Here is an 18923-nt window from a genome sequence, read left to right as displayed (position 1 = left end):
TAGAATCATGTTTTGCAAAAAAGAAAATAAGCCCAAAGAGGTTATATTTTACAAACCAGTGGTATTTCTATGTAACTTTCTTGTTTTTAATGTATATTTTGTTAAGTATGCAATAAATTGAACGATATTTGCCAATAATTAGTATAAAAGTGGCAAGTCAGAATTTGTTTAGAAGTTTGATTATATCTTGTGCCATTTAATAAGTCTTTTTTGTAATACATGATACATTTGCAACTCAAATTGTCTTTTCAGTTTTGACAACCATGAAAATCAGGGACATTGCAAAATAAATGTTAAGTCTAACCTTTGACTTCTTTTCTTTGGCCAATCTGCGTCTTTGCTTCACTGCACTAATATGGATTGTCATATGTTTTAAACGATACCATAAAACTCCTAGATATTAAATTAAGCTTGTTATAAATTATTATGCAGCAAGTGAAAGTTCTTCTTGGTTAGATCTGAGTTTTACGATATAATATCACTTTTTTTTACGGATGTCATACACAAAGTTAACATGCCTCCAATATATGCAGCTAGCTGACATTGCAAAGACCAATAACAGGGAAGAACATGGAAACTACGCAGTTGATAACTAGCTAATGGGGATAATATATGGGTGTCAATCAGCCTTATACAACAACATACAAAAGGAATGATTTTAGACATGATGTTTACTAAGAAACTAAATCAAGGTGACAATCATATTTCTTTATTTTTCTTATAAATTCCTGAAGTGTTCAATAAGTGCTCTCCAAGGAAGGGAAAACTGACAGGCCTGCTAATGAATTCATCACGTAAATCAGTAAATGTCACTGGTGAAGAAGGTAAACAAACATGCTGGAGGATTGAACACAATGTCGCTATTCAAGGCCAGCTGCAGCGTCAGGGATGAGTCAGTAACAGTAATTAATACATCCCAGCAGTTCAGGGATGGTATTGCACTATATTATGGACTGTAGGTTTCAAGGGATGATAACAGATCAATAAAACCTATTCTGAACATTTCAATAACAGTAAAACTGCGGTCGTTCGAACAAGCTGTCGTTCGAGAACCAGCGTTCCCTCGAGGTCGGAGCTTGGTCCCAAACTTTTTTCCTTCTATTTTCATATAAAATATACCTACGCTGCATCAAAACCTAATTATGTCGAGGGGTCGAGCAATATACTCAGTCCCAAGTACACAAATCATGCACAAAACCTTATGGCTCCCTCGAGGTCATAATTTCACACCTTTTCCCGAACGCGTGTTCCAAAATAAACAAACAATTGCTTTTTTTAGGTTTTAAATTTTCGCAAGTTGTTAAAATTGCAATGACAGTTAAAAGACAATTTGATAAGGTGTGAAAAACCGTTCAACACTGTTAATGCATGACCGATATTAGTTGATATGGGCATTTTAGAAGATAATTATGAGAAGTTAATAGTGAGAAATGAGTAATAAAAATATGAATAAACACTACCATATCGAACCAACATCGGTATCTCTGAAAAGAATTCCTTCTTGTCACTTTGCTTTGCAATATGGCAATTTTGTAAAAATAAAAAATTCTATTTATTCATTTATTGATAATTCTTTTACATTTTATATTTAGTATACATATAGTATACGACAGCCTTTGAACGTATGAGCGATTTCCACAACGCAACACATAAACGGTGTCTTAGTAAACAGATGACTTCAAACTTAAAATACACTGAAATATATTTCATAACAGACTAAAGAATTGAAAATCGGGTCGTTCGAAACATCGGTTCCCTCGAGGTTTAGGCTCGGTCCCCGGCGACCTTAAAGCGATCGCAGTTTTACTGTAAATGAATTCTCGATTTTGGCTCAAAGCAAAGTTAAAGGGTTTTGTTTCCAAGGCCATTTTTATTCATTTTAAGGCAATTTTTATTATTTTGAAAGCAATTGCCCAGCCTGAAAACACACTTTGTAACTGTACGATAGTATTACATCCTGATTTCAGGTTTAACCCTGAACTTGATCATTCCTGGGTTTCAATCGAAGTCTCCAGAACCTGGCCTTGGTGTAAAAGGAAAGGAATTAAATTCTGTTCTTTTCTCTCTGTTTTTAACTTATAAAAAAAACAAAAAAAAAAACTGTTTCATGCCATCTAATGAACCTAAATAAAGTGATCTTATCGTTTTGTACAACTGATATATTTGCCTCACCCATAGTACTCGTCCTCGAGAGTTTTAAGTTGTTCCTTGACATTTCGGTAACTGTCCTGGACGGTCTTCAGGCGCTCCAGACGTTTGGCATGGGCTTTCTTCAGCTCATTCAACTCCCGTATCTGTCCATTTAAAGAATCCACCAACATTATATACAGTTATTCTACAAAATTACAACCAGCTGATATGTTCTTATGTACACTGAAAGTTATTATATAAAATCATCCGCATAAATATTACTAGATTTTGATGGAGCATTATCAATTCTAAAACACATAAAATATATTTATATATAAATAGAAAATAAATGACATTTTCGGTTCATGCTCATCAGGGGAAATCTCAAAAACTTTTGGATAAACCCATACTATGTTTTTTGTTTTACAATAATAGCTTTCTTGAACCAGCATATATATATGTATGCAGTGAATCACTTGAGCTTGATAAAGTTCTCTATATGTGTGTTACCAACCTTAAGTTTGAGGATCATTCTACAATCATCCAGATCTTTCTGTATGTGGAGTCTGGGTTTGGACGTTAACACCTCTCTCCGAGGGGACATTGACCTTGACCGCTGACTCTTGCCTGGCCACTCGGTCGGACCTCTCATGGGGCTGAGTGCGACACTCTTCACTTGCTTGGAGGGTGTTGAGTGAGTGCGTTCGTGTCGGTTGAGGCGGGCCACATCAAACTCGATGGTCTGGTTGATGGCATCTTCCTCAAGTGCCTCAATTTGCCTGCAGAATTATTAAATACAAGAGTGAAATACAACATACTTGGCAATGTGTTTATTGAATAATACACACTCAAAGAAATCCATAGATATTGTATATTATATTTTTTAACTTCTAAATAAAAAAACAACTGTATGATAAAAGCCAAACTGTGCCAAATTAAGCTGGCTTCTCTTTTTTTAGGGAGTTTCTAACAAGGAACGCTGTGATCATAATTAATTGCAGCTGACTGATACCCCGCAGAATGCAGTCAGACAACAAAAATGATAATAGATCTTTGTAGCAAATGTGTGACAATTGTTTACATGAGAAACAGAAGGTGAATCTGACATCTCTTTGATGAAATAAACAAGAGGGCCATGATGGCCCTGTATCGCTCACCTGTAGCTTTGCTAAATAAAGTGAACATTCTGACCTATTATCATAAAAATTGTGACCTCTATTGTGTTCACAAGGTTTTTCTACTAATTTACCTAGTGACCTAGTTTTTGACCTGGGTTGACCCAATATGGAACTTGACCTAGCTTATGTTAAGATGATCATTCTGACCAAGTTTCATTAAGATTAGGCTAAAATTGTGACCTCTGTTGTGTTCACAAGGTTTTTTTACTATCTGACCTAGTGACCTAGTTATTGACCGCGGATGACCCAATGTGGAACTTGACCTAGATTTTATAAAGATGATCAGTCTGACCAAGTTTCATAAAGATTAGGCTAAAATTGTGACCTCTATTGTGTTCATAAGGTTTTTCTAATATCTGACCTAGTGACCTAGTTATTGACTGCGGATGACCCAATATCGAACATGACCCAGATTTTATAGAGATGATCATTCTGACCAAGTTGCATTAACATTAGGCTAAAATTGTGACCTCTATTGTGTTCACAAGGTTTTTCTACTAATTGACCTATTGACCTAGTTATTGACGGTAAATGACCCAATATCGAACTTGACCTAGATTTTATAGAGATGATCATTCTGACCAAGTTACATTTAGATTAGGCTTAAAATGTGACCTCTATTGTGTTCACAAGGTTTTTATACTAATTGACCTAGTGACCTAGTTATTGACCGCGAATGACCCAATATCGAACTTGACCTATATTTTTCTAGAGATGATCATTCTGACCAAGTTGAATTGAGTTAAGCCTAAAATTGTAACCTCTATTGTGTTCACAAGGTTTTTCTACTAATTGACCTAGTGACCTAGTTTTTGACCTGGGTTGACCCAATATGGAACTTGACCTAGCTTATGTTAAGATGATCATTCTGACCAAGTTTCATTAAGATAAGGCTAAAATTGTGACCTCTATTTTGTTCACAAGGTTTTTCTAATAATTGACCTAGTGACCTAGTTATTGACTGCGTATGACCCAATATCGAACTTGACCCAGATTTTATAGAGATGATCATTCTTACCAAGTTGCATTAAGATTAGCCTTAAATTGTGACCTCTATTGTGTTCACAAGGTTTTTGTACTAATTGACCTAGTGACCTAGTTATTGACCGCAGATGACCCAATATCGAACCTGACCTAGATTTTATAGAGATGATCATTCTGACCAAGTTGCATTGAGATTAGGCTAAAATTGTGACCTCTATTGTGTTCACACGGTTTTTGTACTAATTGACCTAGTGACCTAGTTATTGACCGTGAATGACCCAATATCAAACTTGACCTACATTTTATAACGATGATCATTCTGACCAAGTTGCATTGAGATTAGGCTAAAATTGTGACCTTTATTGTGTTCACAAGGTTTTTCTACTAATTGACCTAGTGACCTAGTTATTGACCGCGGATGACCCAATATCGAACTTGACCTAAATTTTATAGAGATGATCATTCTGACCAAGTTGCATTGAGATTAGGCTAAAATTGTGACCTCTAATGTGTTCACAAGGTTTTTCTACTAATTGACCTACTGACCTAGTTTTTGACCCCAGATGACCCAATATCGAACTTGGCCTAGTCTTCATAGAGATGATCAGTCTGACCAAGTTTCATAAAGATTAGGTCAAAATTGTGACCTCTGTTGTGTTCACAAGGTTTTTATACTAATTGACCTAGTGACCTAGTTATTGACCGCGGATGACCCAATATCGAACTTGACCTAGATTTTATAGAGATGATCATTCTGACCAAGTTGCATTGAGATTAGGCTAAAATTGTGACCTCTATTGTGTTCACAAGGTTTTTGTACTAATTGACCTAGTGACCTAGTTGTTGACCCCAGATGACCCAATATCGAACTTGGCCTAGTCTTCATAGAGATGATCAGTCTGACCAAGTTTCATAAAGATTAGGTCAAAATTGTGACCTCTGTTGTGTTCACAAGGTTTTTCTACTAATTGACCTAGTGACCTTGTTATTGACCGCGGATGACCCAATATCGAACTTGACCTAGATTTTATAGAGATGATCATTCTGACCAAGTTGCATTGAGATTAGGCTAAAATTGTGACCTCTATTGTGTTCACAAGGTTTTTGTACTAATTGACCTAGTGACCTAGTTGTTGACCGCGGATGACCCAATATCGAACTTGACCTACATTTTATAGAGATGATCATTCTGACCAAGTTGCATTGAGATTAGGCTAAAATTGTGACCTCTATTGTGTTCACAAGGTTTTTCTACTAATTGACCTAGTGACCTAATTATTGACCGCGGATGACCCAATATCGAACTTGACCTAGATTTTATAGAGATGACCATTCTGACCAAGTTGCATTGAGATTAGGCTAAAATTGTGACCTCTATTGTGTTCACAAGGTTTTTCTACTAATTGACCTAGTGACCTAGTTTTTGACCCCAGATGACCCAATATCGAACTTGACCTAGATTTTATAGAGATGATCAGTCTGACCAAGTTTCATAAAGATTAGGTCAAAATTGTGACCTCTATTGTGTTCACAAGCAATTGTGAACGGACGGACGGACGGACGGACGGACGACGGACGAAGAGTGATCACAAAAGCTCACCTTGTCACTACGTGACAGGTGAGCTAAAAACAGCAAAGTCAATTAACACAGGGGTTAATGCCCTCAAGGATGTCCACTGGTATTTAAGGATGTGGAATGACAAACAATTTCTATTCTTTTTACTGACTTAGCTGTTTTGGACAAAATTGAAAAAAATAAACATTTTTCGGACAGATTTTTTAGCCATTTTCTGCAACTAAATTTGTCAAAATCGGTCCAAACTGGCAAATTGTGGGTTTTTAGAAGCCCAGGTAAATAATGTTATCCAGCACACAATGTACTGCTTATATTATAATGTCATTTCAGTCAAAAGCTATACATTGCTCATGTTTACTGTTGTACATACTAGAAGTACCCAACAATAAATAAATATTGATTCGAATTGAATAGATATTGACTTAATCAGAAACATTTATTTAAATATATTATTTAACTACTACTTAAACTAGAGTTGTCACAGGAGTGACGAATACCCCCAAATGCCGCATGGACACAGGAATGGCAAACCATTCCTTTGAAAAGAGGCCATACCTCCAAGGTTACTGCACACTGCATCTTCTTTTATCATGCATGTATTGTTTTATTTAAATCTGTTGAGTAATTTAGAAGTTACACTGCTGACAAGAAAAACTAGCTTTTCATGAGTTATCGTCTGGAAACCGTTTTTCTATTTATAGTAACAGTGACCTTGACCTTGGCCCCACCAGCCCCAATATCGAACTTGACCTGTATCTTCTGATGTTACACCTGTGTACCAAAAATTGTTCAAATCTGTCTAGCCTTTCATGAGTTATCGTCCAGAAACCGTTTTTCTATTTTTAGTAACAGTGACCTTGACCTTGGCCCCACCAGCCCCAATATCAAACTTGACCTGTATCTTCTGATGTTACACCTGGGTACCAAAAATTGTTCAAATCTGTCAAGCCTTTCATGAGTTATCGTCCGGAAACTGTTTTTCCATTTTTAGTAACAGTGACCTTGACTTTGGCCCCACCAGCCACAATATCGAACTTGACCTGTGTCTTCTGCTGTTACACCTGTTTACCAAAAATTGTTCAAATCTGTCAAGCCTTTCATGAGTTATCATCTGGAAACCGTTTTTCTTTTTTTAGTAACAGTGACGTTGACCTTAGCCCCACCAGCCCCAATATCGAACTTGACCTGTATCTTCTGATGTTACACCTGTGTACCAAACTGTATCTTCTGATGTTACACATGTGTACCAAAAATTGTTCAAATCTGTCTAGCCTTTCACGAGTAATCGTCCGGAAACCGTTTTTCTATTTTTAATAACAGTGACCTTGACCTTGGCCCCACCAGCCCCAATATCGAACTTGACCTGTATCTTCTGATGTTACACCTGTGTACCAAAAATTGTTCAAATCTGTCTAGCCTTTCATGAGTTATCGTCCGGAAACTGTTTTTCTATTTTTAGTAACAGTAACCTTGACCTTGGCCCCACCAGCCCCAATATCGAACTTGACCTGTATCTTCTGATGTTACACCTGTGTACCAAAAAATTTTCAAATCTGTCTAGCCTTTCATGAGTTATCGTCCTGAAACCATGAAAACCAACAGACCGACCGACAGACAGACCGACCGACCGACCAACAAGCGCACTCCTATATACCCCCTCAAACTTCGTTTGTGGGAGTATAATGAAAATTCCTTATTTCAGGGCTTTCTAAACATTATATGCTGTTCTAGTACAATTTAATGTTAGTACTCTTATGTGAGTATTCTAATATTATTAAAGTGATTGAGTGCAGTTTACCCTTCCCTCTCGAGGAGCTGTCTTCGGAGATTGTCAATCTCTTTCTGCATGCCGCGACACTTGAACTCCAGGTCCAGCACTGGCTCAACCTGCACACACAACACGCACAAATACCCGTTTAAGTCTTGCAACACAATCAGAATGCATCCAATCAAGCTCGAAGAGTAATTTGAACATTTACACTTTAATTAATGATGTATAAGGAAGTGCCCTAATGGACCACAAATTCCATCTGTTAATTGCTGAATCATTATATTAACATTTGGCTTCAGAGTAAAATATCTAAGTAACAGAAGTCATGTCCATTTAAACAACGGCTCCCATGTGTTCATCACAATGCTACTGAAGCTGGGAGACAACTATTTGTTGCATGGTTGCTCTTGTATTTTGAGTGACTTCCCTCTTTCACTTAGAATGAATATTATCCTATGTTTTTTTGTTCAAAATATATACTGAGACCCACCTTTTCGTCCTGGTCGAGGTAGCTGCCACTAAGGTCACGAGTGTGCCGTTTGTCAAGTTGCCGTTTCAAGTCCGATATGATGTCCTCTCGATCCATAATCTCCTGGATAATACAGTAGAATCAAAGCTTCAGAGAAATCATTTACATCACATATGTCTTTATTTTCAAATGTAAACATAATAAATTTCAATATTAATTTAATTATTCATAATTTCTTTCATTCTTTTGGACCAAAAAAGACCAATGCAGAGAAGGGACACTTGTTGTGTCTTGACCAAAGCTTTTAACTCAGTTACAAATTCCCATTAAAAAAGAGTTCATTTCATGTATGTGTGCATTTATGTATGTTTGTTTATCATTCCGAATCTTGCAATAAAGGACCGCCCATGAAAGTTCACTGTATGCATTTCCAATGGGGTCCATTGGTTGTTGCTGGAGAGACAGGAGAGTGGAACAGATAGTGGGAGATACAAGGGGGAATAACCCTAGCTCTTACTAAATGTTTGTCATTTATAAAAATGTTAATTTTTCAGATCTTGCTGTCAAGGATATCATAAACAAGAAACGCCGCAATGCGACGAAACCAGGTTTTTAATGATCGTCAGAAGAATTTCAGCCTGTGTCTGTTTTTCTATTTTTAGTAACAGTGACCTTGACCCTAGGGACCCCAAATGCAATCCATTGAAAGGTATCCATAAACTCTTCCTTTATACCAAGTTGGGTCAGGATATGTCATCCCTAACTAAAGTTATTCAGTTTCAACCGTTTTTCTATTTTTAGTAACAGTGACCTTAACCTTGACCCTAGGGACCCCAAACGCAATCCCATGAAAGGTACCCATAAACTCTTTCTATAGACCAAGTTTGGTCAAGATATGTCAACCCTTACTTAAGTTATTCAGTTTCATAAGTGAGTTTGATGCCGCCCGGCCGCCCGCCCGCACAACAAAGTTCGTCATTCTGATAACCAGGTTTCACTATGTGAAAACCTGGTTAAAAAGATCACTGTAGGTATTTCCAATGGGGTCCTTTGGTAGTTGAAGACAGAGTGGAAGAATAAGTAGGATATAACAGGGAGTCCAGCTCTCACTTCGAAAAAGACCCTTGATTCTTCAACATGACAAATGTGAAGCACCCATACACAGGAGACAACTTTCCTGGGTTTAACCAGTATTCAGTACTCCAAGTTTCTCAGTACTACTCTCAAAGCAGAGCACCACGCTAGGAAGGCACTGGTACCTTTGTGTAATTGTCTTTGACATGATGCAGAATTGAACCTTGGACCTCCCGACCTAGAAGCGGACGCTCTACCACTCAGCTAATGCGGCAATTTACATGAACATTATTTGATTTTTTGTTGTTGTTTACTTTTAAAAGTTTCCCTGGAACAATTAAACTATAACATTAAAATATGAGTTACTGCACATCATGAGTTAGTTAATAATTTTCCAATTAAAAGTTGTTGACACTTATGATAACATTAGTCTCAAGTGACATTAAAAGTGAAAATGTGTGAAGAACAAACCCGATTGTTTTTCAGCTACTAGTTGGTCTTGGTCTGTATTACAAAAGCATCAGATCTTAATGAATTTTTAACATATTTTAACTAATAGGTGTAATTTTTTGTTATATTCCTTATAAAAACTGAAGTTTTCATTTTTAAAAAACTTAAATGTCCATATTTTAATGGCAAAATATACACTAAGCATAACACTTTCTTCAAATGAAATTAATCAGTTACCGGTAAGGAAAATGTTGAATTTAAGGAAAAGGTAAAATTTTTACTTAAGATGCTTCTGTTATATGGTGCCTTGATCTTAAAAATTTACACCAAATTATTCCTGCACATTTTGTTGGCAATTTAATCTTTTCTTTTGCTACTTTTAAAAGTAAGTTTTGCCCCCAAAAGGGATTCTCATTTCAGTGTGTATTTCAGACTTAAAAACTACGTCAAATAAAGTACAGTCTATATCAGAGGTGGAAGGGTCTAAAGATTTGTTCAAATCGGCATAATAAGAAAATTTGAGACAAAATTCTGTTCAAAATTCAGCTGTTCTATGTTTTTTTTGCCAAAAAACCCAACAGAAAACAGGGTTTTGTGCGAACCTAAATCCAGACACACAAGAATGATTCTATGTTTTGGAATAAGAGTTTTTAGATATTTTAAACATGGCCTTGTTATGATGAAATGGTGAACAAAACATTATCATTTAATCAACAAAAACACCTGTTAATTTACCTCAAGTTAATTTTCCACTTAAGCAAATTATACAATAGAACACATCATATGTCTTAAAGCATAAAGAAATATATACCGTTTAACATGTAATACAATGCAAATAATAAAATGTTCTTTTGCATGGATTTAAAAAAAAGAAGACTTTTACACTTACATAGGCAACAAAAGACAATTCTGTTTTTTTATGTCGTCACATAATTAACTTGGTTGTGAAATTTACTTTTATTGATAATTGGAAAAATACATAACACAGAAATATTTCAATCAACCAACATAATATGGCAGTGACACAATTAGAATTTCTCCTCATTCTGAGGGATTGAAATTCCAAATCTAACTTCTTGAATCATTTTCTCACAATATTTACTCAAAAAAATGCAAATTGCTTGTACGACCCGGTAGTAATTAACTGCTTAAAATGGAGTCAATATTTACAATAGCTGTCAAAGTGGTGACGTAGCCGCTGCTTTACGACCAATGTCATTTTATCATGAAGGAAACGCGAGGCTCATAAAACCTGCCCCATGAGACATTGTGAAATTTATTGTACAGTCCATTTCTAATTATCTTTGAAAACAAATATTATACAAACTTTGAAGATATGAAATTAAGAAACAGTAATTTGATTGTAACAGGACAAAAAAATTGTAATCAGCCTCATCATGGTTGAGTATCCCGATTGGGTAATAAATTGTGCCGTCCGATGAAGATTTGCCGGGGAAATATGCCACACTCATGCAAACAAGCTTCATCCATCATGTTCAGTGCATAGCATCACAATATTCTGTCTTGTTGTTGAAATGCTTATGCTCTTGAAAAAATAGATCATGGACCAAAGAAAAAATGTCACATGACAAAAAACACTGACACAGTTCAAATGACCGACCTTTTTCAGAGTGAGGACCTGTGAGCGTAGCTCGGACTCGGCTTTCTTTGCCTGGTCGTACCTGGCAGTCAAGTCAGTGTACATCTGTAAGATTAATGTGCATTGAAACTTTTACTGGACATGACTAATAGAAAGTTGTCTTTAGAACTGTAACAAACAAATACAATTTCTATCCCCTGTGAACAAACAATCAACCTCCGCATGTTGTAAATTTATAATCACAGAAACATTTTCCTTGAAACATTATAAGTTGGTATATACAACCAATTTTCAGACATCTCACCTGTTACACAAACTGTATAAACATAGTGTTAAGCCATCAGGAATAACATGTCAACAACTTAGGAGCCACGAAAGGCCAACAAACCCCCATGTACCATATGTGTTGTGTACAAAGAGGGGACCCTAAATGCAAGCATACCTGTTGTATGGAGCTGCTCTCCATACAGTAGGCCTCCTCCTGGTTCTTCATCACTGAAAAAAATATGAGGAAACTCTTGTAGGGGAAAGTAGGAAAAAAACCCACTTAGTGGTCACAAGGACATTTTTATCACAGTAAAATAATAGCCAAACTTCAAGTTTTCAAATCAAATAATCATCAACAATAAAACGTCAAAAATATTTTTAACTTACACATGAAAATGAAGAATTTACCAATGTGAACTCACTTTTCTGTGTGTCTGTCTGGAGAGACTGTATCTGGCGTATGAGGTCAGCCTGCTGTGAGGAATGCTCGGTGAGCTGGTTGTGTGTGGTCCACAGCTCAGCTAGCTCCCGCCTCACAGTCTCCAGCTCAGTGTTCTTGTAGTCAAGGTCCTGCTGCATCTGCCGTACCTGCGACTCAAACTTCCGCAGCACGGACCGAGCCTCCTCCAGCTGCCAAACACAAATCATGAATCCACGAGCGTTAGATGTACACTTGAAAAGGGCAAGTGCCTTACCAAATCCAACTTATTAGGCTTTGCTGAGGCCAGTTGTACCATTAAGACTTTGGTTGAAATTAATCTTTGCGGCTACATCGAACTTTGATCTATACAGGACTCCACAATTGCAAAGGGGTAGGAATATTTCAACTAGTGTATGTATATAACTGTTAGCAGGTTCCTCTCAGACTTAAACTAATGAGATTTGAGTGTAGTATCTGCTTGGGTCCATCATGGCCCACTCAGACTGTGATGTCATCACAGAGGAAGCTCAAGCCATCACCCCCACCTCCTGTCACTCAACACCCTAGCTACATTCAAGAGACTCACCTCTGTGACAAGCTGTTCAAATTTGCCCAGTTTCTGCTGCACATCTCTGTCCAGCGCCTGAAACAGGATAGAAACATAGTCAGTAGCCAGCCAACATAGAGATTAGAAGAAAGTCAAGCTTGAAACTTGTTTATATTCAATAAGATATTGAAAATGTGTGTTTGACACACTGCCGATACCTACCGTGACTTTACTCTCCAACTGTACACGTAGAGCCATCTCATCAGCTTTATCTGACCGCGCCTTGTCCAGATCATGGCCCATAGACTGCACACGTTGACTCAACTCTGATGTGAAAATATCTATTTGTTAAAACAACATTAATGGTTCGATGCTAATGGACCTAGTAGATCAATACTTTTTTTAGCCAAGTAACTTATGTTTTAAAGCTTGCTATTTTTCTCACAGTACCCCTGACTACAAAACCCCTTACTACCCCTTACCTCGTTTCTCCCTCTCTAAAGCCTGTATCGTCTCACTGTGTGCACCCTCCAGGTTTCGTTCCCGACCCTCAATATTACGAACCTGAAATAACCCGTCAAGGAATGTTAGTCAACTGCAGAAATGCTACCAGTAATTTTTTATGAAGATATACACATAGTCCTGATTTACTGATAACTTGTTGTAAATGTTAAATAATGTTTCAGAAAAATCTTTACCATTATAATTTTTGTCATACTCCAAGCATTCAGTATTTTCTTACTGTAGGAATATCACACAAAAGCAAGAAAATGTCACAAATCAATTTGCCTTTTTGCAAGATAATAAAAGAGTCACCGGTTTAATTACAGCCATTATCTGGAAAAGAGCATTAATACTGTTCAGGAATATTCTGCTTTTGAAATAACACATCATTCAGCATGTAATGGCAACAGTGCTAGCTACTATCACACAGAAACTGGTGATTTCATGACCTTTCTTGAGATTCAGTGATACTGTCTGTAACATATTTTAAGAACATTCTTAAAAGATTTTATATTCACTAGTGTTATTCTTCATATAGAGAACCATTTTTCTGGCTAATATATAAATCATTATTTTTATTGCTAACATGAGTATATTCACTGGGATTTTGTTTTTCAAGTGACCTAGCTATCACAAGGAGCCGGGGTACGTAGTAAGCTTCTGTCAAAGGCAAGGAGTCGGTGTTTGTAGTTAGTTTCCACCACAAAGGGTTCTCGTCTGTCATTGAAACATTAAGGCTCTCTTGAGTAAGTCCTCCATGACAATTCTTATTGATGTTTAACCAAAATAGATGACTGCATTATTAGGAAACAATTGACAAATGAGGAATCCAATTATGTTTTAACAGCCGGACGGTGGTTTTATTGTCCTCCAGGCCGGGCAATGTGTGGAGTATCTGTTTGACAAGCCTTTCCCTCAGTGTCGCTTAAATGCTAGAGACAAATATTATCAACTGTCAAACAATATAAGAGTTCCTTGAGAACTGTGTGTGCTCCGGGGATCCTTGTTTAGATATCTTCAACAAATATACACAAAATTAACTGGATATTGATTCGCTAGGACTCGTTAAGAGTCCTGCAATATTTCTCCATAAAATGTCTTTAGCTCTAATGGTGTGCAAGTTTTATACACATTATTCTTCATTGGAACAAATGATTTTCTACCAATTTCTGGATATAAAATATGTCATTTGGAGAAGCAAAGCAATCATACAAATCCCTTACCAATGACATATTTCCCATGGACATTTAAACATTTGTATCCATGTTTTTCAAACATACTGTTCACCTAGTGTTTCCTACAAACTAAAATCAAGGAAAGACATCAGTGTACTAGTGTAAGTTTTGTGTCTCTTTGATAGCAATGTGCCAAAGCCTGCAGAGACTATATCAATAGCCTTAGTATTGTCCCAATGCAGACCTGTGGTAGACCTCGGCAGGCAATAAACCGTCACAAATGACAATTACACAGTGTGCAGAAGCATCCAACCAGATTGATCTAATCAAAACATCCTCACACGTTCATCTAATCAGGCAAAGACTTAATCTGCAAGGACCAAGACACTGGCCATCTTTAGAGAACACAGCAAACTGAATTACCTCCTGATCAGGAGATTCAAGTGACAACAGCTACAATAACAGACATGGCCATTGTTGCATATTTGTGATGTCTTTGTGAGGTATGGATATTTTATAAAATGATGCAAAACAACGATGACGATGGTAGTATAATGGTCACATACAGATTACCATATTAAAACCTAAGACCTTTTCATTTTTATGCTCAGTGATAATTTCTTTAAGTTCTGTTCAAATATCAGCATTTGATGTTTTTGTCTTTTCCATACAAATTCAAGTCAGAGAAGATATATCTTCCCACCACATTTTTCTTTCATTTTTTTCTGATAAATGTTCAGGGTGACATTTACTGCATTGCCCCCTTTGTCCAAAAACCATAAAACTTCTCCTTCCAATTTCTCTATCTATTTCTTAACTTCGGTCACAAGGACAATTTTAGACTATGTGACATTTAAATCAAAATAATAGGAGGTAAAACCATTTTATTTATGGTGAAAGTAATTCTTGCTCTTGTTTTCTTGAAGGAAGCGCTTGATTGTTTTTATTGTCTCCTGTCTCCGGGAAATGTTCTCCATTCCCAGTGGCCGGGATGCTTCCATAAAGTCGGCTTGATGTGACACAATATGTTTGTACGACCATCATCCACATTAGCGCTGCGGGATAAGATGTGAGCCTTACTCAACTTGTCAACAAAGTGAGTCCCGCCGGCCTATCTGTTACACACACCAGACTTTAGGGTGTATCCCTTTGAATTGAAAATTAAATCAAACACGTTGGAAATGAAATCATGTCTCAAGATAACCCTCTTCATTGCAACCAAATTTTTGACAAACTGATGCCTATCTAAGCATGGTAAATAGAAACAATGAAGCTGACAGGGCTAGTAGTGTAACATGAACTTGAGCCACAAAGATTCATAATAGTAAAATAACTAATACTAATATAAAATGTATAAAATTACATATGTGTGCATTTATGCTCATGTTCTATATTGCTAAAAAAATATAAAACCATATGATTTGGTAACAAATTAAACAAGAAGTTGAAACCAACAACTGTTTCACAAAGCAAAGAACCACCTTCATTTCTGTCAGCTGTCTATTTGGACCATGACATACAAAACTAATGTGGATTAATTTGCTTTTTTCCTCACTAAGTGGTATATCAATTTCTCTTCAACATTACAAAATGTTTTGGCTCCTTTCATCTGCATTCCATCACAAACACAAAAGCCAACATAACATACATCCGGGCAGCAGACACCAGCCCCCCCTAAAGTAAAGGAATGACCACCATGGGGCACCAACCCAAACCACAGAGGCTCAAGTTTTGTCTCTCACAAACAAATGATGGACACCGCAATGGGTGATGACTGTCTTTTATTGGGGGAGACATGCAACGGAGCGCTGTCTCTAATGAGTGTAACACGACATGGTCTATGGAGCCCTCCCCGGGGATCCTGTCTTTACTTAGTCTTACATTACTCTGGCATTATGTTTAGCCAGAAAACAAGTTGGAGTCCCATGTCACTTAACGTAAAACATTTTACTTAAGATAGATAAATGGCAGCTCAGTCAAGACTGATAGTTTACATGCACTTGCTATGCAGGGCAGACTGAAAACTGATGTTCCGTTTCTTTTTCTTTGTCCATAGAAAAATTGGTAAATCTTTGACCAAATTCCCTCCTCCTTTATATCACCATGTTGGACGGTCAAAGGACTTGGCAAATTCTGCATTCGTCAATGGCCAGCCTTTAGGTAAAACATTCTTAACAGTAATACAGCAATAATATTTAAGAGCAGAAAAGCTTTGATTAAAAAGATACTACTTATTAATTTCTGTGAACAAGAACTTTCACCATTGTAAGAAGATAATTATTCATCTTTATTTCATTTATCTTAATTACAAATTTCTGCAAAACCAAGAATTATTCCATTTATTGGTATATTTCCTGAAGGGTGTAATCCAATGTGAATTTTAACAGCTAGATAAAAATGTCCTTCAATACTGATCTCCGCTTGAGATGCAATGATATTAAATTTCCAAATAAAATAACAACCTATTTACAACATTATACTAATCTGAGTTAATTTGAACCCTTGCTTGTAGATTTGACTTCTGACTCGCTGAACAAATGACTTACAACATGAGAGAAATGTGTCTGTCCTATAATCATGACAAGTTACAAAATCACAGCCTAAAACGATACATTCCCTCATCCCAATACACTGACCCGAAAGGCAGAAATCAGCCATCTTGACAGATTTGAGTATTTGTCAAAACGTTAATTGGTTCGTGCCCGTGATTGGACAGAATGTAATCAGCCCTACGACAGCGGGAATTTGCCTGAAAACCCATCCAATTTTGGTCCAGTGGCAGTTAATTTGATTCCCTGTGTAAAGATTAGGATCACTTGTGAGCAATTTGCACTCCATACTGTGAAATGATGGTGTCTACCACATATAGAAATGGAACAGATTCTCTCATGTTGTGACACAACTTGAAATCGGATTAAACAATTCAAATTGATCTTACATCAAATTAAACTACAATACAAAGATAAAACATAACTAAAATTCTTTAAATTCAATATGTTGCAGGCTTGGAAAGACCTCATTTTGAAATGATAAAATAATTAAACAAGTATGAATTATGAGAAAGATTGATGTAACGGGAGCAAAACATTTGAACTGTTTATCATTTAGCACATGAACATCATCACCAAGTTTCTATAAGATTAGATAAGAAATGTTTAAGTTAGAGGCAGACTAAGTTTATTTGGTCAAATTTAATATAAAAATTCAAGTGCCATTGCTACAGAATCTAATCTGGCAGTTAATGAAAATGTTATGCCCTTAAACATTGTAATCCAGTGTGGTTTAGGAAGAATATATTTCACAAATGCTCAAGTTAGAGAGCTTTAAATGTAAATTTGTTAAAAAAGACAAATAAAGGGCCATAACTCTGGATTTAATAATGTGATCAAATTTGTTTGGGATATAATGCCCTTAAACATTGTCATCCAGAGTAGTCAAGTCAAGAGAGAGGTGAAAGTTTGAATATTCCAGTGCAAAAACACTAGCCTTAACTGTGTGATGCGGCTGTTAATTAAACTCAGTCAAAAGAAGGGCACTGGATGGGTAGCAGGGTAACCGCAGTCTGGATACATTATGAAGGGTACCCAGGAACAATTTTAGTGCTCGGTACCAACCAATTCAGCAATACTAATCTAATGTTAGGAGCTTTTCATGTGTTTTAATATCACTCTTGTCGCCTGCTACTTGCTGAAATGAATGAAAGAGCTTGACCATGACTTTGTGCTTTTCGATAAATAACAATCCTCTACCTGGGTGAGCCCACATGTACAGAACCATCATTGCATCTTTTTATTTCACAAAGGATAAGAAACATTCCAAACTTATTTTTGTTTCAAGCGAGTTGGTAACTTCATGGTACTTTAAGAAAATGAATCCTATCCCTCACTATTTCTCTAGTGTATTGAATATTCTATGTCATGTTTATTCCACAGCATTGAATGCATATATGTCTACCCATGGGTAATTGGGGACTGTGTACCCAGGTCAATTTAGTCAAATTTTGACAATTCAATGGTTATAAATAACTATATTGTGAATAGTGCGATACGACTTTTGATTGAATTCAGTTGAGATATTATGCCAATAGACATTGTTACCAAGATTAGTAAAGATTGGGTAAGAAATGCTCAACTAAAAGTGCCGACTTGAAAGTGTGACGCTGTGGACGACACAGTACAGCTATGCGGACAAGTTAATCCCTATTTGCATGGTATCACAGGAAACATAAAAATATTATTCTAACCATCACCAGAAACTGCTAATACCAACATTACATGTGCATTACATCTACCTGGGATGACCTAGCATGTTTAGTTTGTCTCGTTCTGATATCTGGAGTTTCCACTTCTTTGACGGATTTAGACCGTTTAGGTGACATGTTAGACAATCTTTGATTGGTTTGGTCTCTTCTAGGGGATTCACTGACACATTTTGACCTTTTCACTTTCTTCAACTTAAAATCAATTTTAAGGCTACAAATATGTGTACAATTAATATGGTAAGAAAATAATACTGATAGGCAATCTAAGAAATTATTACGGGTTCTCACTATTTCCTATCTGCCAGCTTCTGAACACACAATTTCGTTTTATGACACACTTATTCCACATATTCAACACAGGATATGGAACTGATACATATTTAATAATTTGCCTTTTCAGCTTTTGAGAACCCTAATAATTCTACGTTAAGAACTTTAAATAACTAGAAAATAACACAACACCTTACTCCAGAACGAAAATAACTGTACTTACATTCCAAGCTAGCTGTTTACATA

At 36.5% G+C, this 18923-nt stretch overlaps 1 protein-coding gene across 1 annotated transcript in view; it reads right to left on the bottom strand.

Moving 5' to 3' along the window:
• The window catches only part of LOC128229122 (centlein-like), a 55008-nt gene that overhangs the window by 20814 nt on the left and 15271 nt on the right, over nt 1–18923 (bottom strand). The window contains 11 exon segments of the mRNA XM_052940810.1: nt 2173–2294; nt 2645–2909; nt 7667–7755; nt 8130–8231; nt 11254–11337; nt 11675–11727; nt 11922–12129; nt 12507–12563; nt 12690–12793; nt 12950–13031; nt 18438–18599. Coding sequence (XP_052796770.1) covers nt 2173–2294; nt 2645–2909; nt 7667–7755; nt 8130–8231; nt 11254–11337; nt 11675–11727; nt 11922–12129; nt 12507–12563; nt 12690–12793; nt 12950–13031; nt 18438–18599 — 1328 coding nt within the window.

The sequence above is a fragment of the Mya arenaria genome, chromosome 3, assembly GCF_026914265.1.
Source record: "Mya arenaria isolate MELC-2E11 chromosome 3, ASM2691426v1".
NCBI classification, from domain to species: Eukaryota; Metazoa; Mollusca; class Bivalvia; order Myida; family Myidae; genus Mya; species Mya arenaria.
This window is presented reverse-complemented; position numbering and strand designations above follow the sequence as displayed.